This window comes from Tiliqua scincoides, chromosome 3, assembly GCF_035046505.1.
Source record: "Tiliqua scincoides isolate rTilSci1 chromosome 3, rTilSci1.hap2, whole genome shotgun sequence".
NCBI lineage: Eukaryota > Metazoa > Chordata > Lepidosauria > Squamata > Scincidae > Tiliqua > Tiliqua scincoides.
Window position 1 is genome coordinate 75,830,888 of NC_089823.1, and position 27,259 is coordinate 75,858,146.

The 27,259-nt window shown below is 44.3% G+C and overlaps 2 protein-coding genes across 4 annotated transcripts in view; one reads left to right on the top strand and one right to left on the bottom strand.

Annotated features, from left to right (window-relative positions):
* Positions 1–1,590: 1,590 nt before the first annotated feature.
* Positions 1,591–6,550, bottom strand: SAT1 (spermidine/spermine N1-acetyltransferase 1). The gene is made up of 6 exons (XM_066620116.1): positions 6,264–6,550; positions 4,752–4,803; positions 4,573–4,656; positions 3,150–3,251; positions 3,024–3,064; positions 1,591–2,113 (listed from the first exon to the last, which is right to left on the bottom strand). The coding sequence occupies exons 1-6, from the start codon at positions 6,324–6,326 to the stop codon at positions 1,943–1,945; spliced, it is 513 nt and encodes a 170-aa protein (XP_066476213.1). The 5' UTR covers positions 6,327–6,550; the 3' UTR covers positions 1,591–1,942.
* An 8,004-nt stretch (positions 6,551–14,554) lies between these two features.
* Positions 14,555–27,259, top strand: part of ACOT9 (acyl-CoA thioesterase 9) — a 30,466-nt gene continuing 17,761 nt past the window's right edge. The window contains exons 1-4 of one of the 3 annotated variants that reach the window (XM_066622431.1): positions 14,555–14,721; positions 20,567–20,658; positions 21,584–21,610; positions 27,125–27,170. In XM_066622431.1, the coding sequence (XP_066478528.1) occupies positions 14,708–14,721; positions 20,567–20,658; positions 21,584–21,610; positions 27,125–27,170 (179 nt within the window). In that variant the 5' untranslated portion in view covers positions 14,555–14,707. The remainder of the gene's footprint in view (positions 14,722–20,566; positions 20,659–21,583; positions 21,611–27,124; positions 27,171–27,259) is intronic. The other 2 variants (XM_066622428.1, XM_066622429.1) reach the window with 2 other exon arrangements.

Sequence of the window (27,259 nt, forward strand, 5' to 3'; positions counted from 1 at the left end):
TCTAGAAATATGCTACATGATAGAATCCTGTTGTCTCTCAATGGGTTTAATTCACCACTTTCACTGAACATGCTTTTATGCTTTTTAAAAATCTAAGCAAAGACAAGTTTCTGACATCACTTTGCTATTTTAAGTATGTTTACAGAGTCCCAGTTACCAATTCTTAGGCAAGATTATTTGCTTTGATTTTTTTGTAACACTATATGTATCCCTTTTGGCTATTTATTGACTTTGTTTGAACCTCATTTTTATGCAGAAACATTGAACTCTGGAAGTTCGCAAGACATATTCTAGTAGTTGTGGATTCTTCTATATTTTGCAACCTATTTTCTTTCTTACTGCTTTTTCTGGCCTTTTGCTTGTAGTGCACCAAATTGCATTGATTCTCATATCCTTGCCCTATTACTAATAATCTAGACTTTGTGTACCTTTTTTAAAATTTTAGCTATGCCAGTTTATTATGGTAAAACCTATGCTATTGTCCTTATACTATGCTTTGACTTTAATGTGCAACAGGTTTATCTGATTTCAAATGGGACTTCAAATAGGATTTGTTCATACAGACTTCCACTGCTCCAAGTTAAATTCAATTCTGCCTAATTTATGGGCAGAAATCAACCATTTGGCCTGCACAGAACATGGGTTCCTCTCAGCAGGCCTTGTGGAATGCCCCTGCAAGATCTGGGTGAGGGTTAATGCTCACTTCTCCATACAGACCACATAATCTGTGCTGATGTTGCAATGCGCCATTTATGGTGGAAGTTCAGCACAGATAACTGATTTCTGACAGATGCTTTTTGCTAGCTTGTTGAAGTTCCACCTTTCCTTTCACTTTAAGCTACCAGTATTACAGAGATAGTTAAGTCACACTATTGTCCAGGAGTATAACTTTCTCCACATGAGAAAAACAGATTTTATAATGTTTGCCAGAGTCTGAAGATTTTAAGTATTATGACTATGTAACTACCAGCAACCAACACTTAAACCACAATGCTCAGTGTGACGACAGAAGAAATGGCTTCTGAAGAGGAAGCAATATGTTTTCCACATATCCAGAACTGGGACCAAGAAAAGGTGATGGTAAGGGAAATGGAGCAAATAAAAATGGTCAGTATGGAAACTCAGGGATGCCTGGGAAATGAAAGCTAAAGAGAAAGGCAGGATATTGTGTCCTAAATGGTAATGCTAGGTCTTCCCATTAGCTTTTATTGCCTACCTATAATGGAATCCAAGTGATCCAACCTGACACATATCATAGCCACTGCGCTGCAAGGACTGAAGAGGCCTGAATCCATCAATAGCCTAATGGGGCCTCTATGCTCACCCCATTTTGATCAATGCTAAACTGCTCTGGGACAATCACACTGTAGGTGATGCTAGGTAGTAGCTTCCTGAAAGCTCTTGAAGCTGGCAGCATAAAGAGGGGGCAAAGGCAGTGGGCAATAGGCAAAGGTGGCCCTGCACAAAGAAGGTATACTTGAAGAATCTTCAAATATACTAGCAAAGCTAATCATTAGCAAGTGCAGTAAAAAGCCTCTAAACAAAGAGACAATACCAGCTATGACATCACTAGCACTAACACAAAAGTAGTTAATGTGAAAAACTTTATTTTCTTATGCATGTAAACAATTAAAACAACCTCTACCAGTGTGTACACTGTACACATTTGAATGACACTTACAAGAATGAAGTTATATACAATATACATTTTAGGATCTTAAGTGTACTGACTGGACAATGGAGACAGGCGAATACCCAGCTTTCACTATCTGTGGGACTGGGGTCCCAGAACACAGTCATTGATGCCATAATGCCACTGGTAATGGCTTTGACTTAGGGTCTATTCTAACTTTCAATAAAAAAATGTATGAAAAAGGAAGGTAGGAAGAATGCAGTCAAAGAAAAACTACTGGGTGGGATTTTCTATTAGCCAGACAAAACTTTACTCTTCTCTCGCCATCTTTATCAAATACTCCTTGTCTATTTTGAAGAGTCTCCATCCTTCCTCAGATGACAGGTCAGAAGCTCCTCGTCTCTTATAGAACCTGATGGAAGGCTCATTCCACTCTGCCACTAAGAAGTGCATGCTGCTACAACGACATTTGACAGCCACCTAGATAGAGCAGACAGAACATGAACAATCGATGTAGCATAAGCTCAGATGGTTCTGGTTATTTTGCAGTGATCTTGTACCAATTTGTAGTGTTCCCCAGCTGAACTGAGAATATGCATTCAAGGCGAGACTAAGCATTCAAGAAGTTGTGGTAATTTCAGAACTCCACATCTGAAGGATGGATAAGTTTATCATCAACAGAAAAAAATGACCAAGTAGAATTCAGGGATTTTATTGGTCTAGTGGATATTGCAACACATTCATAGTCATGAATTCCAATAAGGTTGTGCATTTTTACCACAGAATGACTTTAATGAAATAAGCTGTGTGGGACTCAAGACTGATTCATGTTACTTATATTGCAGTAAGAAGTTCTTCCACTTCTTAATTCATCATCTGAACATACCATCATCACCTCAGTCTATGATTCATGCACTAGCACAAAACCTTAATGTGGGGTGGGTTCCGAGCATGCTGTACTGTACAACATGCTCACAAGTACAACTTGTACTTGATTTCCACAAAACAAGGCAGCACTGTTAAATCCAAGGCACAATAGAAAGATATTCCAATAGGTGTAGGGAGGTGTATGTTGAAACACAGGTCCCAAGAGGTCTTGCCAGAGTAACTTCCTCAGGATCAAGATTTTAGAATGCTTCTATTGGCCCTGTGCAATCTATTGCTGAAAAATGTTCAAATCCATATTGCATGTAAATGTATGTTCTGCTTCTATTTGTTTATATTGTACTTATGACTGATCAATTGGATGACTGGTATCTTCAGGCCTGAATACTTTAGCAACTACATCCAACAGTGTTAACTGTACAGCTTTGGTACAGTTAGCAGCTATTTTAGAAGGCACAAATTCTACTGTATGTTTGTAAAAAGAAAAAAGGCACCAACTACTTACCTGACTCAGATTCTTTAGAATTTCAGAACCAATGCCCAAACCTAGAAAAAAAACCCCAGTAGATTAGTCAGTTTTAGTAGAAAGTTTACATCCAGCATCAGTCCAAAATATTCCTTAAAATGGTACCTCTGAACTCATTCATCACATAGAAGTCTTCAAGATACAGCAGTTTCCCTATCCATGGATCATAAGTAAAGTAATACATGGCAAAACCAATGATACCATATCCTGTAATAAAGGAGAACAATTACTTTAGAGACACAGCAAATGGTATTTTGAAAAAGCAGCAAAGTTAGTATATTTCAGGTCTGACATGCATTTGTCAAAGAGACTTTCTGGACATACAAAATTAATCCATTAAGCAGCCAAAGATCACATTTAGGAACTGACATACATCCTAGAGAATAGCGCTCCAAATAGGGAAAGGATTCCTATCAAGTAAATACTGTAAAATCTTGGAATGCCCCCAAATCCAGCATATTTCCTGGGCACAATTAGTAATGCTGCCCTTGGGTACACTAGGAGTTGTCTCAATGGTCACTGTAGAACAGTTACAACTTTCTGCTGGGGTACTCTGTTGATTTATCAGCATGAACACTCTGGAACACAATTCAGTCTTACAATTTTACAGGGCAGATCAGAACATTGTGGCAAGGGAATATTGCTTCCCTTCGAATACTGGAACACAAAACTTCAGAAGTAAAAGCTCCTGGAGTTTGTTTTCCAAGTTAATTTAAGACCAAGTTAATTTATGCAGCTGCTCTTTGGGAAAGGCCAAGATACTGACTTATTTGCAACAGCTAAGGGTAAAACAGCAGTGCTATTCTTTGATCTAGGCACTCAGATATTAGCAATTACACTGAAGTGCCTTTTATTGCTGGTACTGTTCTATACCTCTGCTTGCAAAGCAACCAAATGCTCACTGCAACCAGTAATCCAGTTCCAATTCCATCCTAGTAATATTAATAAAATGTACCCTTCCAGGTTCAATTTACATCTATGCTGTGCTTTAGAAGTGCTCCTAGAAACAGAGCTATGTCTAAAATTTCTGATCTGCCGAGTTTTATATGCTTTTCTTGTTGTTTCTTTTTGGAGGTAAATGTTTGGGAGTAGTATATGTCCCTGGAGACCTTACCTCATATATCATGATCATCTAGTTTATTGTGTAACGGATCTTTTAGTTACCTCCCCGCCCATCCATGTACACGGAAGGGCCATGTACATGGCGAAGCTAGAGACTGTAACCTGAAGATTGGGGACAAATTAAAGAAAACGTGATTCAACAGGATTATATACTGATAAGGTAGGGTCAAACAAGAATAACCATGTAACAAAGTGGAATTACAGTATACATATTTTTACCATTATAGCTGGTTCTCCATGGACTTCAGGATAACTTAAGAATTCAGGCACATATGCTATCCCTATTTCAATAAGCTTAAACATTTACCCTTACCATAACTTGTAGCTAGAGCTTTATGCCCAATCCATAAACATTACATAATATTTACATCCTGTTCTTTTCTAAGAGTATTAATAGTATTTTCACCTTCAGGTGTCCAGTGTTCTTTTGGCACTTCTGCAACGAGACAGTGGTAAAAAGGATGCTCTCCAAAGCCGTCCTCAAGTAGATCTATAGGACAATAGTAAAAGGATTATCTAGATAAGTTTTCCTATGCCCTGGCTGAATTGTCAGAACATTGACTTGACAAGCTGGCAGATTATTACCTTTTTCAGTCAGCACTACTTGATCCTCCATCTCTTCATATTTAGCAAGCTCCTGTCCAAGACAAAACAAATATGGTGGATATCCTTTAGTGGACCCATTTTTGTTGGTGTAATTTGTACAGGTGTCAGGTGTCCATATAAGAAAAACACCTGAATTTTTATTGCCTAGGAGGTTCTGTCTTTCTTCCCCACATGGTGCATTCTCTTCTACTCTCATTTAAGACACAGGAAAGCATTCTGCAAGGAACTTCACAAATGAAGGAAGGTCTACAAGGTGGAGGGGCTGAAGGAACATCAGAGAAAAGATGATCAAGGCTGAAATCTTGAATGCACGTACTAGGATTTAAGCCCCACTGAACGCATTGGGGTGCCTGAGCAATGACCGTAGGATAGTGCTGTAAAACAGTCACCTATGCACCCTGATTTAAATGTAAAGCCACAGTGGACTTACTTTCAAGTAAAGATGTATAAAATTGAGCTGCATAAGTGTTAGCAAGTTTTAGGATTCAAAGTGTCATAAAGGAGACAGTGAATAATAATTAATCCAAGAAGTTTCAATTATACAAGTGTTGGTTTAAACAGAATATCAGGGAGACAGTAGTTGCTATTTAAATAGTTCCTAAAGTCTCCTTCCTTGGAGTTTAAGATAAGGTTGGGCATGCAACTGCTTTAAGAGGGCAAGGTCAAGGAAATCAGAACTGTGAAGCTGTTTCTGTTTCTGTTCCCACTTCAGCAGTCACTTCCTTCCACAGAGCCTGTTGCACAACAAGCAGGGAGAGGCTGTTTTGCCAACTCAGGAGAGCAAAGTATCTGTGTCCAGAGATGAGGGAACAAAACAACCCCACCAGGTGCATTTTGCACCTTTGCCCTCAAGCTGTAGGTGCTAAGAGAGACACTTGTAGTAGAACATGGGAAACTGAATGATCAAGGGAAATAGAGAGGACTTCCAGAAAGCATGACCACAAAGCGTGTGTACAGGGAATGGGATCGCCCACTGCTGGAGCAGACTGCAGCTGTGCTCTGCTACACCAAGTGACCAGAACAAGCAGCTGCAGGCTTATTTAGAGAGAGACCACAACTCAGGCTCTTGCTTTTGTAGATCTTGGGTGTTTTTGCTTTGCTCACCACCAGTCACCTTCTGCTGGAAGAGATAAGTCTGAGCCTCCTCCCCAGACAGTTTCTTTTCTGGACTGTCTCTTCAGATAAAGGAGTATCATCTCGCTCTTAAACCAACTAGCTACTGATCCTACCTCCTTGGCAAGAGACAAATGGGAATCAGGGAAGTGTGGATAGGACTGCAGCCTAAGAGGCCAGTCCTGTGCGTGTCCACTCAGAAGCCAGTCCCATTACAGTCAGTGGGGCTTACTCCCAGGAAAGTGTGGCTAGGATGGCAACCCCAGCTTGAGGCTGCAGTCCCACCTACTTTCCTGGGAGTGAGCCCCACTGACTGTAACGGGACTTGCTCCGGAGAAGACACGTCTCGGCAGGGGCTGCCTGCGCAACGCGAGATACCTTTATGAGGCGCAGGAGGTCGGCGCAGTCCTCGGACCGCGCAGTGCGGATCTGGAAGGCCATTTTCGGCGGCGCTTGCCCCTGCGTCCCCCCCCTCGCGTGAGTCCCCGATAGTTGAAGAGCAGGAGAAGCAGTTTCTTCATTCGTGTCCCGGGCGAGGCGGCGGCGTAGTCAGGCGGCGAGCATCCCTCGGAGGCAGAGCAGGCGACCTGAGAGCGAGACAGACTCCGACCACAACTGCTACTACTCCTTTCTCGCGGCCTGTCTTTATAGAACGTTCGCCTCCGCTGCGTTCCATTTGCCATCCGCTCAGCCAATCACAAGACGCCAATGTGCCCCCTCCCCGCATCTCTTAGCTCATCGTTCTAGGAAGTGTCGTCAGCGGAATCTTATGACTCATCCAGGGCTGAGCCGAAGGCAGGACGAGGCCGGGCTGAGATCGCCACCTCCTGGGCAAACGGCGACCCGAGGGCACAGTCCTGTCCACACTTACCCGGGAGTAAGCCCCATTGGCTATAATGGGACTTACTTCTGAGTAGACATGAATAGGCTTGGGCTCTGAGGCTAAAATCCTATACACACTTTCCTGGGAGTAAGCCCTACTGAACACAATGGGATTTACTTCTGAGTAGACATGTAAGTCCCATTGTGTTCAGTAGGGCTTACTCCCAGGAAAGTGTTGCTAGAATTACTGCCTAGCTTCGCAGTGCAGTACACTTCCTTCCTTTGCAGGGGGACCGAGAGCACAAGCCTATGCATGTCTACTCAGAAGTAAGCCCCATTATAGTCATTGGAACTTACTCCCAGGAAAGTGTGGATAGGATTGGGCTGGGAGTCTTTTGTCTAAATAAAAATACCGCTTGCCCCCTTCCACCTTCCTAAATCATAGTTCTCTACTGAAAATGCAACCCCTGCCATCAACACATGATGGGAGGTCTATGATCAGATTTCCCTCGTCTTTAATTGAGAGCGGCCAGAGGGGGCGCTTAATTTGATCAGAAGATAGGGGGGGGTTGAAAGTAACCAGTTTTTCCCAGCACACCCCCCTCTAAATTTTCATTTAAAGAGACAAAGGGAGAAGCTGGTAATGCAGGTAACTTTAACCCATATAGGTTCATGTAGGTACCCAGAAGGGCTAACAGCAGCTAGAGAGGGGCAGGCAGTTTCAGTTGGGAAAATGGGACGGGGAAGGGAAGAAGATTAAACATCACCTCCAGGAATTTGCTGTTATGTCAGTAGTCATGCCACAGCATCCCTGGGAAGGGCGTTCTGTTCCCAGAACCCCTGCTGATGCTGAAACATGCAGCTAATCAAATCCGCAGGTCAGGGCATGCTAAACCCTCCAAACGCGACCATAGCTGTGCTCCTGTTGCATCCAGAGGGCCGGGGAGCCTTCCCTGATCCCCAAAAGGCCTTCTGAGACCTCTGGAAAGCTGAAAATTGCAATTTCAGGTTTTTGGCCGAAAACGGGAAGTTGCAATTTTCAGCCTTCCAGAGGCCTCGACCAGCGCAGCCCTCACATTCCGAAGGTACAGGTCCTGCCTCCACCTGAACCCTGTGGGTTCAGAACCCGCAGTTAGTTAATTAAAACTGCAGGTCCTGGATCTGCAGGTAAGGAGGCTCAACCTATATAGACAATATTGATCTTGAGTTATACTTGGGCCAAACAATGTGTGGAAAAAAATAACAATTATAGTTAGTTTGATCTGATACGAATAGAAGAGGTTGAAATTATATATTTTGTAGCACTAACTTTAGGGTTTTTTTTGTTTATTTTATTTTTTACATATCTAAACTTCAAGAACAAAACAGGCCTTTCCTAAAGCAACTGACTTTAGTACTAGTAGTTACTGAATCTGATTTAGAGGAGAAGGGTGAAGCTAATTGTGTAGATTTCTAGGCCTTAAAAACGATATTCGACAGTTACATTCAGAAAACAGTAAATGTGAATGTAGACTTTCTTATGTAAGAGGAAATGACAAATCATGAGGAAATTCCCAATGGAGAAGAATGAGGAAAAGGGGTTGGTGATTTAAGCTGTTGTTTCGGACTGCAATCCTATGTACATTTTCCTGTATACAATGGACTTACTTCTGAATGAACATGCACAGATCTGTGTTGCTAGTTGTATAGGCCGTTTCATCATGTATTGTTGCTGCTTTAACCAAATAAGTAGAAACAACCGCATCCTGGATCCACCTGCATAGTCCTGTGAACCTCTTAAAGAGGGCTCTTAAAAAAGCACACACAGTGGGTTACTAGATTACTTTTAATCCCAATTTGCTTCAAAAGATGCCAACAATCCTTGGTAGCCACAATTGGATCCGTTATTAGGATCAACCAAAACAATATTATGAACTGCAAGCTTGAGAGCTTTTCAGATCTTTCCATCAGGCTGTGTGAGTGAGTGAATGTGTGTGTGTGTGTGTGTGTGTGTGTGTGTGAGAGAGAGAGAGAGAGAGAGAGAGAGAGATGGGGTAGGGAGGAAGCTGGGCACAGTGGCAAAACCCCAATGTGTAGGACTGGATTGTCAGAGGAGTTACACAGTCTACAGTTGAATAGCCTAAGTACACTAGATAGTCAATAGAAGCCAAATTGGGTAGTATTACCTAGTGGGTAGAAGGCATTTAAAATCCTGTATTTCAGGATGAGGAAGCACACCTACTTGTTACAAAACAAGCACACCTCCTTGTTACAAAATAAGATGTTTTGAGAGTGCATTTTAGAGCTGGTGTAGCATAGTAGCAAAGAGACTGAGCTACAAATCAGGATTTTCCTGGATCAAATCTCACTTCTGCTATGAACTCACTAGATGGCCTTAAGCAAGTCACTCCCTCTCAGCATTAGCTACAGTATTGGGGATCATAATCCTTATTACTTGTTGTCCTACAGAATTGTTATAAGGGCAGCAACAATCACAATAACACACGTGAAGGGCTTTGCACTATATAACTGTTAAGCATGATTGTTACTGTAAACCAGTGATTTTCAGCCTTTTTCATCTCATGGTACACTGATAAGGTACTAAAATTGTCAAGGCACACCATCAGGGTTTTGACAATTGACAGGGCACACTGCACTGCCAGTGGGGGCTCACATCCCCCAGTGGTCCAACTATGAAATGACCCTCCCCCCAAACTCCCAGGACACACCTGCAGATCATTGGCGATGCACCAATGTGCCACAGCACCCTGGTTGAAAATCACTGCTGTAGATAGTCACTGATATACTGTATGTTGCTACTCTTTCAGGCTTTGTTTTGGTTCTTCACTTAGTTCCCATTCTTAAATAACAAACATTCTTTTTTAATACATGTGTCCTCTGTGAGGAAAGAAAACGTGTATGTAGAACACATCCTTTCTCCCAGTACTTGGTGGAAAAGTCTTTCCTTCCAAATGGAGCAACAAGCAACAATTTTGAGGTTATAGCTGAACAGTTTTTTTTTCAGCCTTACTAGTTACATAAGCTGGATTGAAAACTAAACAGAAAGGCTGCCAAGGATCTAATAAGACAAAATTGTTTGTGTTAGAAAGCTATTAATCCTTCCTAAATCGTCAACGTGGGAAAAGAACTTTGGAAAGAGAAAAAGGTGGCAGATAGGGTGGGAGCAACATGTGTTTCTCTGTTCCTGAGGAAGGCCATGCAAACAATCCATCAAAGGATGGATTTATTTAGACACAATAATTTGAATGAATTAATTTCAGTACTCCGAGGTCAGTGACCTTATAACACACTAGTTAATGATGATCAGGAAATAACTTTTTCAAGCAAGCTAGTTTAGAAATGTTGTGAACTCGTGAATTCGAGCTAATTATACACAAACAGATTTATAGAGAGTGTGCATGTTTGGACTGCAGTAGTTACTGAATGTGAAAAAAGCAGCACACACCAGAGCACTGCTTCTCAGATCTCAACTATTTTTTGCTTACAATTCACTAGAAAGAGAAAAGCCCAGAGCAGACAGGCTTCAAGTCATGTAGGATACAAGTGAAGCTTATCTGAAGACTGTCCATTTGGGTTTAGGACTGCTCGGGGCCTTGAGAAGTTCATACAGACTCAATCACTCATACCAATCTCCGGAATAGGCACCAGATTGCTACAAGGTCTAGAGCAAAGCCTGACCCCTGCCCCAGACTGCCCTCACCACCCCCATGATAGTCTATCGGGTGCTACCACTCTCATTAGTACAGACTAGGTTGACTTGGTAAGGTGAGCCCTCTGTTGGGCTTGGGTCCTTTGTCCACTTCTGATGCCACTGCTGCCAGTCTCTGCTGCAAAAGTGACTCCAGTTCACACAAGTGGCCTGTATCACCCTGAAGTCTTCTGGGCTTGCCTTTGAAAGAGCAAGACACAACACTGGTGACCTGGTGTATTCTCAAAGGAGCAACTGCTGCCATGCTATAACGGATATACACATCAAATTACATAATTAAATATACATTTTATTTGGCTCAGAGTACAGGACAAAAGTCTTTCTGAGCTCACATTGATTTTGAAACTGTAACAGCAGAATTCAATAAAGCCACATTTGTCTTGGGTGTTCTCAGTCTCTTATTCCGTTAAGTCGCCCTTCTTCTTTCACAGTGTACTGATTCTGGAGTTAGACCGGGAAGATCCAGGTTCAAATCCCCATTCAGCCATGAAGCTTCTTGGGTGATCTTGGGCCAGCCATGATCTCTCAGCCTCACCTATTTCACAGGGTTGTTGTGAGGACAAAAGGAGGGAAGGAACCATGTATACCACTCCGAGCTCCTTGGAGGAAGGGCGGTATAAAAATATGAAAAATAAAAAATAAATGAATGTAACTGCATGAACTTATGTGGAAAATATATGTATGAAATGCTGTAGTTTGGTCCCCAGGTGTGCTACAGGAATTTAGGAGAAGGTCATTTATTAGTAGGGCTATTGGGGGATGTGAGCCCCCCATTGGTAGCACAGTGTGTCAAAAAACTGATGTCAATTGTCAAAAAACTGATGGTGTGCTTTGACCATTTTAGTGCCTTGCCAGTGTGCCATGAGATGAAAAAGGTTGAAAATCACTGCTCTAACCAATTTAAAAGAAGTGGTGGAGGTGGCAGCAGTCTGATGATGGTGGAGGTGACAGCATTGCCTACCTCCTCTAGCTCCATTGCAGAAAGAGGAGAAGGAAAGCCATGTTCCTGTCCTCCTTTTGCTCGCTTTAAAAGACAACACACAAGCAGAGGCTGGACAATGATTAAGTGGTGCAGAAAGATTGGTGGAGGGCTGGGGAAGGTGATAAGCAGGTGCAGAGTGTGGGGCAAAGTGACTGTTCCAGTCAGCCTCATGGAAGGGCTGTTCCGGGTTGAAGAAATGTGGTGCTCAACTACCTCTTACAGTAGTTGTGTAGCATTCAGGTAGCACTTGTTGTAGTTATATTCTCCTTTCCCTGACAAATATTTTTGTTTGTCTCACGCCAATGGCAAATATGGAAATGTCTCATTAGCAAAGATCTCATTTCAATGGTAGAAAATTTGTTATCCTCTCCACAGTGGATCTGAGAGGGTGACAGCACAATCCTCCTATGCACGTCTTCTCAGAAGTCCCATTGTGCTCAATGGAGCTTACTCCCAGGAAAATGTGTCTAGGATTGCAGCCCAAGTGATTTGCTCCCACAAAGCAAGAGAGGTCAAGCAGCTCAGGATCTGTTGTTGGTGCTTGGGATCAATATATTTGAAAACACTGTGAGCTGCAGTAGGTACAGGTGCGATCTGTTTTTTGGTCTTGTTACTCTGTAAAGCACCCCTTAGGCAAGTAACAAGGAGAATTACTACTAATAATATAACTGTGGGCGCAATCCTAACCAATATTCCAGCACTGACCTAGCCGCAATGCAGGCCCAAGGTAAGGTAACAAACATGCCCTTACCTTGAGGAGGCCCCCCTTGACTGCCTCCCACTGCAGGATGCAGTGCACGCCACATTGGCACAGTTATGTCAGTGCTGAAAAATTGGTTAGGATTGCACCCTGTGTGTGTTAATCCAGAATAACCATGATCACCCCAAAGTGCTACAATCACTAACAAGGACTAGGATTCTGACTTTATCCCAGTGAACCATGCACTTGAAGGAGTGGGGAAAAGTCAACTGTTCAACAACTCTCATTTTGCAAGAGCTGCTATGATAGAGCTTAAATGAGAGCCAGGGTTGGATTAAGACCTTTAGAGGCTTAAACACTGAAAAAATTATGGTGAAATTAAAAAAGAAAAACTAAACCATAAAATAAAATGTTATCTTTTGAAATGAATCAAAACTTACAGTAAGATTTATTTACAGTTAACTTACAGTTAAGTTTATTTACAGTTTAAAAAATGACATTAAGGGCCCAGTCCTACTGGGCTGTTGCATAGCATTTTAACACACACAAATCAAAGCACTGGGGAAAAAAAATCTCTGTGGTGCCCCCTTCCCTTTATGCCCCAAGCACATGCTAGGCCAGTATTATTCAGACTCGGAGGAGTGGCTCTTTAGGGAGGCGCCAGGAACTGAAAGGGGAGGCGTGGGATGTCCTCTCGCAGCAATACAGTCACACCCCTGGGTTCTGTTGTCTGCGCTTTTTTTTAAAGCAGGAGTTGCTCAGCTGTGAGAGTGGCTGCTGCCGCCCTGCTCTCTTCTCCCTCCACTCCACAACTGTTCGCTGCATTTTGTTTTCAAAGCTCTTGGACTCCAACCCCCATCTGACAAGTACAGAGCATGCTCAGCTTGCAGTCCTTAACCCTCCCTGATCCTTTTCTGGTTGGTTCCTAGTTCCCAGCCTGGGATCGATTCTCATCAAAGTGAAATCTCTCTTTTCAACCCCCTCCCTCTTCCACTCCCCCCTTTCAATCGCCAAACCTTCCCGCTTTCCTCCCCCTCCCCAAATAAAACACTTCCTATTTTACCAGTCACCAGGGGTCTTAAAGTTGCTTCCATGCAGTTGGAAGCCAAACCTTCCCACTTTCCTCCTCCTCCCCAAATAAAACACTTCCTATTTTACCAGTCACCAGGGGTCTTAAAGTTGCTTCCATGCAAAGGGGGAGGGGAGAGACAAGCACACACTTTACTTGGCCAGGAGCAGAAAAAGGGTACTGTTTTTAAAGTGATTTATTAATCTTGTTGTTTGACTGGAGGAAAGGCTGTATTTTTAAACTGATGAATCTTGCTATTTGAAGGGAATACTTATCAGCCATTGATGAAGTGATTGCCAGCTCAATCCTATCCACTATTACTTTCCTGGGAGTAAGTTCCATTGATTCTAATGGGACTTACTTCTGAGTAGACATGCATAGGCTTGAGCTGTGCATCTCCTAGTATAGGAGACAAATCAGCTTCCTAATCAAACCCTTATCAGCTCTGATATATTTTCATGGTCTATTTTTGTTTTCCCCACCAGCTGCTGGAAAAATTGAATTTCATTAAATTAATAAAGGATTCAATCCTATCCAAGCAGAATGGGAGAAATGACTAGTTGGATTCGGGTCCACAGGGGTGTGTGTGTGTAATGTTGGTCAGACTGGTTGTTCACGAAGTTCATTTGATAAAACAATTCTATTGGTATGCTTACAAAGTTTAAAGAAATGAGTCCTCCTGGACCAGACAAAATCTACCTACTCCAGCATCCTGTCTCCAACAGTGATCAGCAGCTGATCATTTATAAAGCATGTATAATTGCTGTGTATTAATAATATATTTTAAAGATCTGCATTTAATTAAAGATATGATTAATATAATTAATATTAATCTAGTTAATATTTCTGGCCACTTCCTGTTTAATGATGTCACTTCCAGCCCTCAGGAACAGGATAGGGAGTCATGGCCAACAGCCAAGGGGGTCAAGGGAGCCACTGGCCTGAAAAGTTTGAGTAGGCGATTGATCCAGGGCTGTGCTAGGCGGTTGATCCAGGGCTGATGAGCACCAACATGTATGAGGACAGACAGTGGGGCTGGTGGGAGGGGGCAGCTCAAACGTCCCAGGGTGGAATCCTAACCCACTTTCCAGCACTGGCATAGCTGTGCCAGTGGGGCATGTGCTGCATCCTGCAGTTGCGGGGCAGTCACAGAGGCCTCCTCAAGGTAGGGCAATGCTCGTTTCCTCACGCCGGAGTCGCACTGCCCTGATGCAGGTGCTGGAAAGGGGGTGAGGACGGCTCCCAAGGAACACAGGGTGAAGGCAGTGCAAGCCACCCTTGCTTACTGCATGGAAGAGTCCGAGCTGCAAGAGCGGAGAGAGGCACTGGGAGCAACCACTGTGCGGAAGAGGGGTGCCTGCGGTGTCGGCCACATGCCTGGAGACTCGGAGCGCCTGGGCGGTCTAGCAGGCAGCGCCAAGTTCCTGTGCCAGGCGTGGCTCTTGGCAGGCGGCCCTGCGCAGCCCGGAGAAGAGCTGCAGGCGGCGGCAAGAGCAGTCTCCCCGCAAGGCGTTCTGCGGCTTGCGCAAGGAGCAGCAGGATGTTGCCGTGCAGGTAAGGCGATCCCTCGGACGCCTGCTGCTGCTGCTGCGCCGGGCGGCGGGGCAGGGGAGACAGCGGCGCGGAGAACACGCACGCGCTTGCCGGGCCCGGCGCCAACGGGAACAGCGCGAGGCGAAAGGGGATCTCTGCAGTGGCGAGCCAGGCCGCTGCACGCACCGCCCCTCTGCTCTCCTCCGCCTGCGCGCAGCCAGGGATCCCCAGGCAGGCTGCAGCCAAGCTTGGACCGCAGATCTGGCTTCTAGGAAGCAGGCACTGGGCCTCTTACCCACACTGTGGCTCCAGTCCGAGCCACGCTTTCCTGGGAGTAAGGCCCATGGAACATAATGGGATTTACCTCTGAGTTGACGGCATAGCTTTGGGCTCTGTGTGTGCTGCATGACTGACAGCCCAATCCTATCCACAGTTTCCTGGGAGTAAGCCCCATTGACTGCAATGGAACTTATTTCTGAGTAGACGTGCATAGGATTGGGCTCTGAGGCTGCGATCTTAGCCACACTTTCCCAGGAGTAAGCCTCACTGACTATAAGAGGTGTTACTTCTGAGTAGACGTGCATAGGATTGGGCTCTGAGGCTGTGATCTTAGCCACACTTTCCCGGGAGTAAGCCCCACTGACTATAAGAGGTGTTACTTCTGAGTAGATGTGCATAGGATTGGGCTCTGAGTCTGCACAGACATGCACCTATTCACGTGTCATGCTCAACATGAGTACACGGGATCCGTACTCCACATTTTTGAGTGGTCCGGTCCCTGTGATCACCTGTGGAATCATGTAGGGAAGTCAAAAGTTTGCACATGCGAAAACTGTGCATGCATACAGGCTCCCTGTATAAGCCTACAATATATCATGTTCGAGTGTCCCCTTGTCTCTGGATTGCACAGGAGTCACCTTGTGATAGCAGAACATGCAGTCAGTGGCACAGATCAATGAGGCCTGGCCTGTGGCACTATGAAACTCTAATGAAGACTCAGATCTTCTAGAAGGATTTGGATGGGGTTGGGCACAAGTGTGTTGAGCTGATCAGTGGTAGTGTGTGTAGTGGAGGAAATTACTCCCCTATGAGTCATACTCAGAACAGCCTGCCTGTTTTCATGCAGTGTTTTCTCAGCAGTTTGCTGTGGGCAATGCTACATTAAGCGAGGGTTTGCAGTCCTGAATATACATCCTTGGAAGTTACTGCCACTGAGATCACTGGGATTTTTTAGGCATGGACAGTTGAGGCAGCAGTCTTGCTGAAGTCAAGACTTTGCTTACTGTTAGGTTAGCATTGGGAACATCAGGGTGGTGGATGTGCACCTTTTGGAGTTAGTCAGCAGTAGATTTTTTTTTCATTTGCACTCCTGACAATACCAATAGCTTTAGGCTGTTATCCTATACACTTGTACCCAGGAATATGCCCCGTTAAACTATGGGACATGCATTGGATGGCGCTATTATTCCGTGTTACAGTATCATTGGGTTGACAGGAATTGTAATGAAAAGATATTCTGGAAACCACAGAGGTGAGCTCAGTTATCTATGACTTAGGTCAGGGGTGTCAAACATAAGGCCTGGGGGCCGAATATGGCAGCTTTTTATCCAGCCCTCATGCTCTCAGCTGCTGAGCAGTGCTGAGGTGTTACTGCTAAAAGGGCAGCCCCCACAAAACTTGGGCTCTCCCATATCTTGAAATACAATCAAGATTTGTGTATTTTTTCTTCTGTCATTTGCAGCTAATGAGGAAAAGTGCTGATTTTTGGTTATGACCTGTTTAATGACATCACTTCCTGCCTTTTGAAGGTTCTCAGAGCCCAATATTACACACGTCTACTCAAAAGTAAGACATTATAGTCAGTGGGGGCTTACTCCCAGGAAAGTATGGATAGGATTGCTGCCTCACTGCCCAATCCTATCCACACTTACCTGGGAGCAAGCCCCATTGACTATAATGCTACTTACTTCTGAGGAGGCATTCATAGGATTGGGCTATCAGTCATGTTAAGAGAGCCCTCCATACAGCTGGAGCATCAGAACTTACAATGAAAGTGTGGAGGCTGGGTGCACACAATGCTATCCCCTCACATGTTTATATAGTATCTGGAAAGAGATACAGTGCAAGTGTGGTGGAGGATGTGCACCTTGCAGACCTCAAAACAACAGTGGTTCATAACAGGGCCATGGATCTGAAATTTGTGCAATTTCTGTTGTTGTCGGCTTTTAATAACTATGCTGATGGCAGAATTATATCAGTGGATTCCCAAACCCCTTGCTTCTTTCTTGCTGACCTTTTGAGGTTGGCAAGTAGTTTGCTGACAGAAAAGGGGCAAGCAAAAACTAGAGGAAAATAGGAGCACACACAGTATTGATAGGGGAAGCTCTGATGGTGGGAGCAACCTCTCATTCCTGGAACACTTGCTTCCAATGTTTCTTACACATTGCATAGGTATAGTAGGGGTGGCCAAATTTCCTTAACGTAAGAGCCACACAGTGGCATAGCTAATTGGGGTGTAGGTGGTAGCAGTTGCACCGGGCATCAAGCTTTAGGGGAGCAATAAGCTGAGCTTGACACTAGTGACCAAAATTGTGAAAATCTTGGTATGTATGAATAATACCATCATGTTATATATCATTGGAAAGGTATTTTAATGCAGAATGTATTGCAACAGTGCACTGGAATATCTATATTCTGTCAAACGTTATGGCCAATTAACCAGAAAATGAAAACACAACTGCCTTGTGGAACAAAAAGTGGATTTGCTTAATTCCAAACTGACCTATGAGACTGATTGTTCTGAGTGCCAATGAGATGTTATTATGATGCAGCATGGAACCAATAACTTTTTATTTATTTACTTAATTAAATTTGATTTTGTCATGCAGGGGGACTACAGAATCTTCTTTGACCCCAGGTAGCAGATATATGCCTTAGCTATGCCACTGACTGGGGGGAGACAGCAGAGCAAGTGGGTGGCGAGCTGCTGGGGGGAGAAGGTGGGTTCCTCCCAATTTTCACGTTTTTAAAAGACTGGGCATGATGTCACTTCTGATTGTGACATCACTTCTGGGACAACACTTTGAACTTCGTACTGGGCTACATGATCATTAGCTATGTCAGTGGAGCTGCATATGATAAGCTTCAGGTATTTGAGAGCCACAAGACATGAACAAATATTACACACCCAGCCACCAACGTCACAATCATGTAATCCCAAGCCATGCCCACAAAAACTAACATTGTCAGAACTGGCTTGTATGATTACTGATTCTTCAGCACAATTCCTCTGTAATTCTTGATGATCTGAAATTTCTTTACTCCCTGACTCAAATCTAACATTAAAATTAGCATTAAAATGCTTAAATATACTCACCACGAACATTAAATTTAAATTTTAATCCAGTGAACACTCAGTTTGTACTTGGCACATAATTACTTCAGATACTCGCCTATAAGTCGACCCCACAGATAAGCCAAGGGCAGGTTTTGAGCCAACAATAATGGAATTTTCTATGGCCTTCAGATAAGTCGGGGGTTAAACTTAGGGGAGTGTCTGACTATAGTTTTGTCTGATTTTACCAGAGGCCAGATACTGAAAAATAACCTACCACTAATTGTTACCTAAGAACTGTAGTCTCTAATTTATTAAAAACATAGTAAAAGGTCATAAGATACATTTTTGTTCTTTTTTAAATTCTGGTCTTCACCACCTTTTTGTAAACACTATCAGAATAAGTGCACTGTAAACTACATACCAGTAAAACATTGGTTCCCAACTTGGTATTCATGTACTCCCAGGGACACTCAACAGGACCTTTAGGGGTAATTGAAAAAGAATGAAATAATGGCAGAAAAAGGCAGGCTGTGCTCCAGAATGCCTTGCAAGGCAGGAATGCCTTGCAAGGACCAGCAAGGCAGGAAGGGAGGTAGCTAGTTGGCTGTAAAAACCCCACCAATAGCTAGTTTTTGGTCATCAATTCATGTATGAACCAGTGATTGAAAACCAGCACAGTAAAAAAGCGGAAACATAATATGGAAAGGGATCAATCACCCAGAATTTCTCAGCACACTTCTGGTGCAAAACAGTGCAAAGTCTTCTGTTCTTCAAACAGATGAAAAGAGAAAATATGTGATGAATACATGAAGTCTGAGAGGAGATGAGGGCTTGTATTATTAATTACAAACATTTTGCTAATATGAAGGGTACAATTTATGGAAATAGGCTGTCAAGGGATATGCAAGTGAAAAAGGTTGGGAACCACTGCAGGAGATCCATGAATCAAATCCACCTTTAAGGTGGACATGAGGAGAACCATGAATCAAAGACACCTTTAAGGTGTCTGGTGTGTTAAGCCAGAAGCTCTACATACAACATACAACCCATAACACATAACTGAGAGTGTGAAATTCAGTTCACAGCGGAGAGATGAGATATTTGCAACCCTTTTTACTCAGAAGTAGACCCACTGCTTTCCATGGGTGTTATTCTGAAGGAATGGTGCACTGAATTGTAGCCTGGAAAGGAGGGTCCTATCCTGGTGTTTCCAAAAACAGACCTGCTTTGCAAGCATTTGCCAAGCAGAACCAGGCTGCAGCACAAGGAAGGAGAATAAAAGGTTAACTTTGGCTGGAATGTCCCTGGAAAGTAATTATAGCAACTAAGGAGGTGCCTGCCTGAGCTGAGCAACAGCTCAGCTGAGAAAGGAAACTGTTCAGAGTTGAAAGGCTCTGCCCTCTGTTTGAGCCGGAGATCAGGCGAACTGAGAATTGGAGCTTGATTACTTGGCAAAAATTTCATGTACTATACGTGAGTATCTACGGTATATGCTTGAACATTTTTAATGTACCTTTTATATTAATTGTGATGCCAAAAGGAACTCAGCCAATATATTTCTGTGAGCTGCACATTATATGTCAAAAAGGTGCATGTGGCTCACAAGCCACTGTTTGGTCACCCCTGAGCTATAGCATGCTTTGGGGACATAATAGACTGAGGGCGCAATCCTAACCCCTTTCCAGCACTGACATAAGGGCAATGCAGCTCTGAGGGAAGGGAACAAACATTCCGTTACTTTGAGGAGGCTTCTGTGAGTGACACCCAACTACAGGATGCAGCACACGTCCCATTGGCACCGCTATGCCAGTGCAGGAAAGTACTGACATAAGGGGTTAGGATTGAACCCTGACCCTCTCCTTTTACCCCTCCTGCTTCCTGTTTGTTATATGTGGCACATGCTTCTCAAAAGAAGGCAGAACACCAGTGTTGACAGCAGTCTGTAGTCCTTGCACCACTGTACTGCTATTCTGGAAGAAAGGTTGATTTTTTTGCACTAAGAGATGTGATGATTCAAGCACAGGAAAATACAGGTAGATACTAGGTGGGTGATGATGGAGAAACCCTGGCCTCTGAGCGGCCCGCTTGGAGGCAGGCTGTGCAGCATGGCCTTTCCCAGTTTGAAGAGACACTTTGCCAACAGTCTGAGGCTAAGAGGCAAAGAAGGAAGGCCCATAGCCAGGGAGACAGACCAGGGACAGACTGCACTTGCTCCCGGTGTGGAAGGGATTGTCACTCCCGGATTGGCCTTTTCAGCCACACTAGATGCTGTGCCAGAACCACCTTTCAGAGCGCGATACCATAGTCTTTCGAGACTGAAGGTTGCCAATACTACTATATGATGATGGAGTGTAACCCCTCCCCCCCAAAAGAGCAAAATGTGGCAATCTCAGTCTTGGTATCCCATCTGGAAGAGTCCTACATCACATCACTTTTCTTTTTTGGCAGGATTAGGCTCCCCCAACTTTGAGTCAAACTCCCCTCTTCTAATATAATTTTGAACCCCATTTTATTCTTCCTGTGGTGCAGATGGCTTCAGTTAAACAAGGCCGGTCCTACCCTGATGAGGATGATGACTTCTGCTACTGGTGGCTCCCCAGCTTCTCTGGACATGGAAGGAGGTAATGTCACTGAACTGTAGATGGTCTGGTCATACAATTAGAAAGGTTTCTTTTGTTTTTTTGTGATGACATCATTGGAGGAGTAAAATGGGAATAATTGCTGTATTGAACTTAGTGGTTGTATCTCCACTCTTGTATGCTATAGAACTGTGGATCAAAATATAAGACTAGCTTTTTTTCTTTTCTGTTGGAGTGCTGATGGCAAAACTTTGTGCTGAGAAGTTGTTTGGGGCACAGTTGGCTGGGCTTATAGCAGGGCAGACCCACTTTGAGGACAGCTGAGGCAATTACCTCAGATAGCAGCTTGGTAGGGAATGCCCACCTCTGTGTCTCTGCCACTTCTCCTTCTCCACTCCCTAGATTGGAAAAAGAAAGGGGGAGCGGAGCTGGAGAGGAAGTGTGGAGAAGAGTGGTGGGCCTTGCTCTAGCTCACGTTTCTCCCCCACCACACTTCCTCTCTGTGCTGCTCTCCTCTTTTTTCTAATCCAGGGATGGGGGTCAGAGGCTGGCATGTCAATAGGTAAGGGATGCACCTATTGACATGGTGCCTCAGAGACTGGGAGGTCTTGGGCCAAGACCTAAGCCAAACCTAGCTTACAGTTTTTCTTCTGACAGTGTGGGACACAGAGTGAGGGTAGAGGAGGATGGGGATAGATGAAGGTGAGAGTGTACGAATGAAATCAACAGGCAGCTATGGAAATTTAGTATCCTGCTTGGCAAGCGAGTGGATTACATTAACTGTGGCGCTGAAATAGATTATTATCAATACAGTAGAATTCATTTATATGTTAATGGACATTTGTATGTGCAGTTCTGGGTGTTTGTGATAGAATGTAGAGTGTCCAGGAGAATAAGAGGCAGGTGGCTTTTTCTATTTCTTTTTGCAATTATGCTGGTATTCTAAACTGCTTTTTCTCCTCCACAGGGCATTTACCCATTCATGTGAATAATGGTGTGTTGTGGTAACTTGCATTTTTAATATGACTGTATATCTGCTGCCCCTGCCTTACTTCTTTCTATCTATGTTGCATGGCTAATCATATCAACATTTCTGGGTAGCTAGTCCAAGTTCTCCTCATTGATGGCACCAGATGGGTTCATGCTGCTAAGCCAATAAAGCAAGCCTTATTAATCAAACTATCGTCTGCTTTCAACTTGGTCCATTGTTTACATCAACAAAAAGAAAGAAGTTTACCTCCAAAACACTTGTGTGGATGTTAGCGTTTAATCTAGAAGCCTGCAGCCAAAGAATTGGCCGATTAGTTCAGATCTGTGTGTGAAATTCAGCCACCAGTACAGTGTTTACCTAGCAATCCTATGCCCAGTTGGTTCCTTGTTCCCCCAGTTCTTCAAAGCTCCTTATCTGTTCACTTTCCAGTAATGCACAGCCCCTTGTACTGATGGATTCCTGTATCACGCTTGGCCTTGGTCTAGTGTTCTCCTTTATGCCTGGTTTTTTCAGCTCCATGTTGTCTACTACCTCTGAAGATGCCTGGATGGCTGTTGGAAAGGTGCCAACTTCTACACATCCTGCACTTGTGTAGAGGGGCCCTGATCCTGAGGTTCATGCATGTGCAGCCAGCGGAACTGCTGCTGAGTGAAAGTTCTCTCCATTACTCTTCTGCTGTTGTCTTGCTAGCCTCCTATCCTAATTATGTTTTTCCTTGGTATATAGCAGGGGTGCTCAAAGTTTTTCGCAGGAGGGCCACAACAGCTCTCTGACACTGTGTCAGGGGCCAGAAAAAAAGGAATTAATTTACATGTCAAATTTGAATAAATTTACATAAATGAATATATTAGAGAGGGAAAATGAATGAATGAATTCAATCCAGTTTATGATCCCATTCACCCTAATAAGGGGGGGAATCTTCATGCCAGTTGATGAGCTCATTCACCCTAGTAAGGGGGGGATCTTCATGACAGTTCATCCTAATAAAGGTGATCCCATTCACCCTAATAAGGGGGGGATCTACACGCCAGTTTGATCCCATTCACCCTAACATGTGCTGCAGGCTGGGCGGGATCTCTCTCTCTCTCCCTCTCCCTCTCTCTCTCTTTCTCTCTCCTGCACTCCCCTGGCTCAGGTGGCAGGAGAGGAGCTTAGCTCAGCTGAGCGGAGCCCAGCCCAGCCCAGCCCATGGGCAAGGCAGGAAAAGACCAGCCGGCAAGCACGCAGGGTTCTTTTATAGTGGGAAGTAATGCGAGATCTGCAAGTCCCTGCTCTATAAAAGGCCCTGCGCACGTGCTGGGCTTGTCTTTCCTTCACTGCCACTGAGCTCAGCGGCGTGAGGGAAAGCAAGGTGCGGAGCTCCTGCGCCGGGCCAGCGTGGGCTGGGGTGACGGCTGAGTGCCCATTGGAGATGGGGGGACCCCCTGGGGGCCGAATGGGGACCCGCATAGGGCCGCAAGTGGCCCGCGGGCCAGGTTTTGGGCACCCCTGGTATATAGGGTCAGACCCATGTTTACAGACACTTGTTGTCATGTGTAGTTTGGCTCGCAGATTCTTGTGTGCAATGTGAAAGTAAGCAGATGCACAGCACAATCCTATCTTGTTCTGGAACAGGCAAGCCAGTTGGCCTGTGCTGTATCCAGTGCAAAATAGGGGCCCAAAGTGGCTCGGCCGGAGGTAAGGGGAAGTCTTCCCAATGGGTCTCCTTGGACTTGTGTCAACTCAGGAGTTGGTATCAGTCTGAGGAGAGCAGATCGGTTTGCAGCTGCTCTGTGCTGCTCAGGGAATGGGGTTGGGAGCCGGCATAACTGCCGGGTCCCAGTCCCGCTCCCTGCCCACCTGTTCCTGGGGCTGCCCTCCATCTGACCTCCCGCTGCCTCGGAACGCCTCCGTCCCGTCCTCCCCAGACCCTTGAATCGGCTGAGCTCCGCCGATGCAACCCTTCCTCCCAGAGTCAGTGTGGAGGCTGGATCCAGCCTCTGCAGGCTGGCGCGCATCCCTACGCCAGCCCAGTCATCTCTTGAAGAGGTGCAAACATGCTTTAAGGCATGTTTGTGACCCTCCTGGGCTGGCAAAAAGGATCATAGTCAAGTACAGAATACAGGCATGAAATTCAGCGGTGATGGGGAGAGCATTATTTGCTTTCTTCTACTTTGGTTGCATTTCCTTTGGGCACCCTTTTCTTCATGATTTAGAATTATAACTATAATATAAAATAGTTCTATTTGAATCAAATTGCTTTATGCTGTCACTGAGAAATAAAATACTGACAAATGCTTACAGGCAGGACTTGGAAAATATTTCCACCAGCCGTGTGCCAGGCTCAATTGTTTTGGGACCCAGCATCAGATTAGGAGGCACCTGTCCCTGCGCAGGGCATATGAAATATGCTACATCTTATTTATTTTTATGTTTGTATTTATTCCTGCTGTATCCAAGTGTTGAGATGGTTTACAAAATTTCTAGACATCGGAATCAAATTTCTAGGAGTTCAAACAACCAGGTGCCGAAGTATTTTTCCACTCCGGTTATCTAGTTATAGTAATGACTATCCCTGCATATGCCTTACATTGGGGTTAGGCAACATATAGCCTGTGGGCTGGATCCAGCGTATAGTCCTGAAATGATATATCCACTTGGCCTGTGTTAGTCCTAAAAAAGAATTCAAGTTCATAATTCTATATCTGTAAGGCTTACAGTATCAGCAGATCAAGAGCAAAAGCTTCTTTTAAGCATCAATCTCTGTCTGGGCATATACCTCTCTGTGCTGGACCCACCTCTTTTTTCTTAGTTCTGTGGCCTAATTGGAAGTTCATGCATGCATGTCAAACACACATGTTGTTTTGCCAAATTCCCTTTCCAAACTTTCTCTAGAGAACTTATGCCCACTTTAAGCTAATTATTCACTCAAAATAGCGCTAATTCTGCAGAATGCACTGCTGGATCCCACCACTAGGGTAGCTTGCCTGTTCAACCTGCAGAGTTCCTCCTTCCTCCACTCTTTGCCAGCAGCTCCGCCAACTGCTACAGCAACACCTTGGTTCCCAGCAGCTCCTGCACATGGCAGCCACCCACCAGCCTCCAGTGTCCCCAGTGGTCTATGTTCCAGCAGTTTCCAGTAGTCTCCATTCAATCCATTTAGTCAATCTGTCCTCTTCCTCGAAGCTACTTCGTTCTGCTTTCTCAGGGCCCAATCCTATCCAATTTTCTAGGATAGGGGCATGCACTGCTTCCTGTGGTAGGGAGGCAGTCACGGAAGCCTTCTCAAAGTAAGGGAAAGTTCATTCTGTTATCTCGGGGCTGCATTGTGGTTACACCAGTGCTGGAAAGTTGGATAGGATTGGGGCCTCACAGCCCAATCCTATGCCTATCTACTCAGAAGTAAATCCCATTAGAGTCAATGGGGCTTACTCCCAGGAAAGTGTGGATAGGATTGGGCTGTCTGTCTCTCCATCTTCCTTCCAGTCTTTCCAACCTGCTTCCTTCTACACCCATACTCCGTTCCTTCCTCCAGGTGCTACTTTTATTCCTGTTCACCTTTTTGCCTTCAAGTGGCTACAACTGTGCAGCCCATTCACTGTAATCTAAGACCCTGGTGTTAACCCCATGCTTGCCTGTCAGGTGCCACTGTTGACACCACACCCTACCTCCTCAAGGGATCTTGTGCATTTCCATTACACAACTGTACATACTATTGAAGAACTTGATGTCTGGCCCCTTTGTGGAAGAAGGCTGCCAATCCCTGCCTTACATGGTAATAGTGTGAAAGAACAAAACATGCAATTTAATGGCACTCTTAAGATATTTTATTTTGCAGTGTTTTGCACGGCTATTGTGATATACACACTCAGGAGTATGCAAGGGAAATGTAAACTTGTAAAGTTATGGAATACCTCTGATATAAAATCATTTTATATGTTGATTCTGTTGTCACTGAATGACTACGGGATGATCAGGGACTTTAACAAAGGAAGTCTTATTCCTCAGTGGTTGGAAATCTCCCTCTGTTGCTTTTGGAAGTTGACATCTTTTGGCTAATGGAAGGGTCAGAGAGAAAAAGCGCTGTTGAAATTGGAATTTGGCAGAAAGAGAGAGAATCATACAAGGAACTGAGAGTTTTTGAGTTTAGCTGGGCTGGTGTCCACAATTTGCTCTCTGAAAAATCTAATGCAGGATTGCTGGCACTACTGCCAGTTTGGGAGCTGACTTTTCCCCCAAGATGCTCTACTTGTTCATTTCTAAATAAATAAAATTACAAAAGCTTAAGTCTATAACGCTTTTTCATCCAGAGGAGATTAAATGTAGTTTTGACTCTGGAACTTCCCACTGTATATTTTACATGCCTTTTGAGCACCAAAAGCAGAAATATGAGCACATCTGTGTCATGTTTATATTGAAGATTCTTTGAGGGTATATCTGATCCCCAGAGTACATACATACCAGGATCAGTGCTGGTGCTAGATTGCCCTGAGATTAAATTGCCTTTATCTGGTGCATTATGTGCTACCACTGCTGGGCTGAATTTAGCTGATAAAGAAGAAAATAATAGCCACAAGGTTTATCGGCTTTTTAAACCATGATTTTTTTCATTGTTAAAGCATTTTGTAGTGGAGCCCCTATTTTACATGTGCTAAGCCCCAGGTTCAATCCTGGACAATTCTTGGTAGGGCTGGGGAAGACTTCTCTCTGATATTCTGAAGAGCCACTACCAGTCAGTGAAATATTACTGAACAAGATAGACCAGTGATCTGATTTGGTGTAAGGCAACTTCTTCTGTGCCTACCTTAAAGGTCTAAACCAGGGATGCCCAAACCCTGGTCTGTGGGCTACTACTGAGTCCCCTTGGGGACTCCCAATCCAACCTGTAGGGAGCCCCCAGCTTCCAATGAGACTCTGGCCCTCCTGTGACTTGCTGGAGTCCATGCTGGCCTGACACAACTACTATCAGCGTGAGGGCGACTGTTCGACCTCTCATGTGAACTGTGGGATGAGGGCTCCCTCCACTGCTTGCTGTTTCACGTCTGTGATGCAGCAGTGGCAGCGAAGGAAAGGCCAGCCTAGCTTTGTGCAAGGCCTTTTATAGGCCTTGAGCTATTGTGAGACCTTCATTCATTCATATAAGTTCCATCTCTAATATAGTCATTTATGTAAATTTATTCAAATTTGAAATGTAAATTAATTCTTTTTTTCCTGGCCCCCGACACAGTGTCAGATTGATGATGTGGTCCTCATGCCAAAAAGTTTGGACAGCCCTGGTCTAAACAAAATTTTAAAAATCGTGTTATAAAGATAGAGTGCCAGCCACTATTAAATTAGTTTTTCTTGCACCTATTTATAATGACGGTGTGACCCTGAGAGCAGGAATGATGTTGGCCATCTTTGGACGTTGAGTTTCTCTTTGCCTGGCTTTGATTCCTTCCCCTTTTGCTTCTTGGGAAGACATTGGTTCCCTTTCCACAAGTCACCTCATAGCTGCCTGGTCAAATATTTTTCTGACTCTTCTTTGCTTTCTTTCAGTGCGAAGTAGATTGAGGGATATAGTGGGAGCATCCACTAACTGGAGGTATGAAGCTTACAGGCATTTTTTTCCCCTAATTTATTGTTTGGTGAAAAGTTTTCTATAGTTTTACTCTAACATCAGTGAACAAAGAT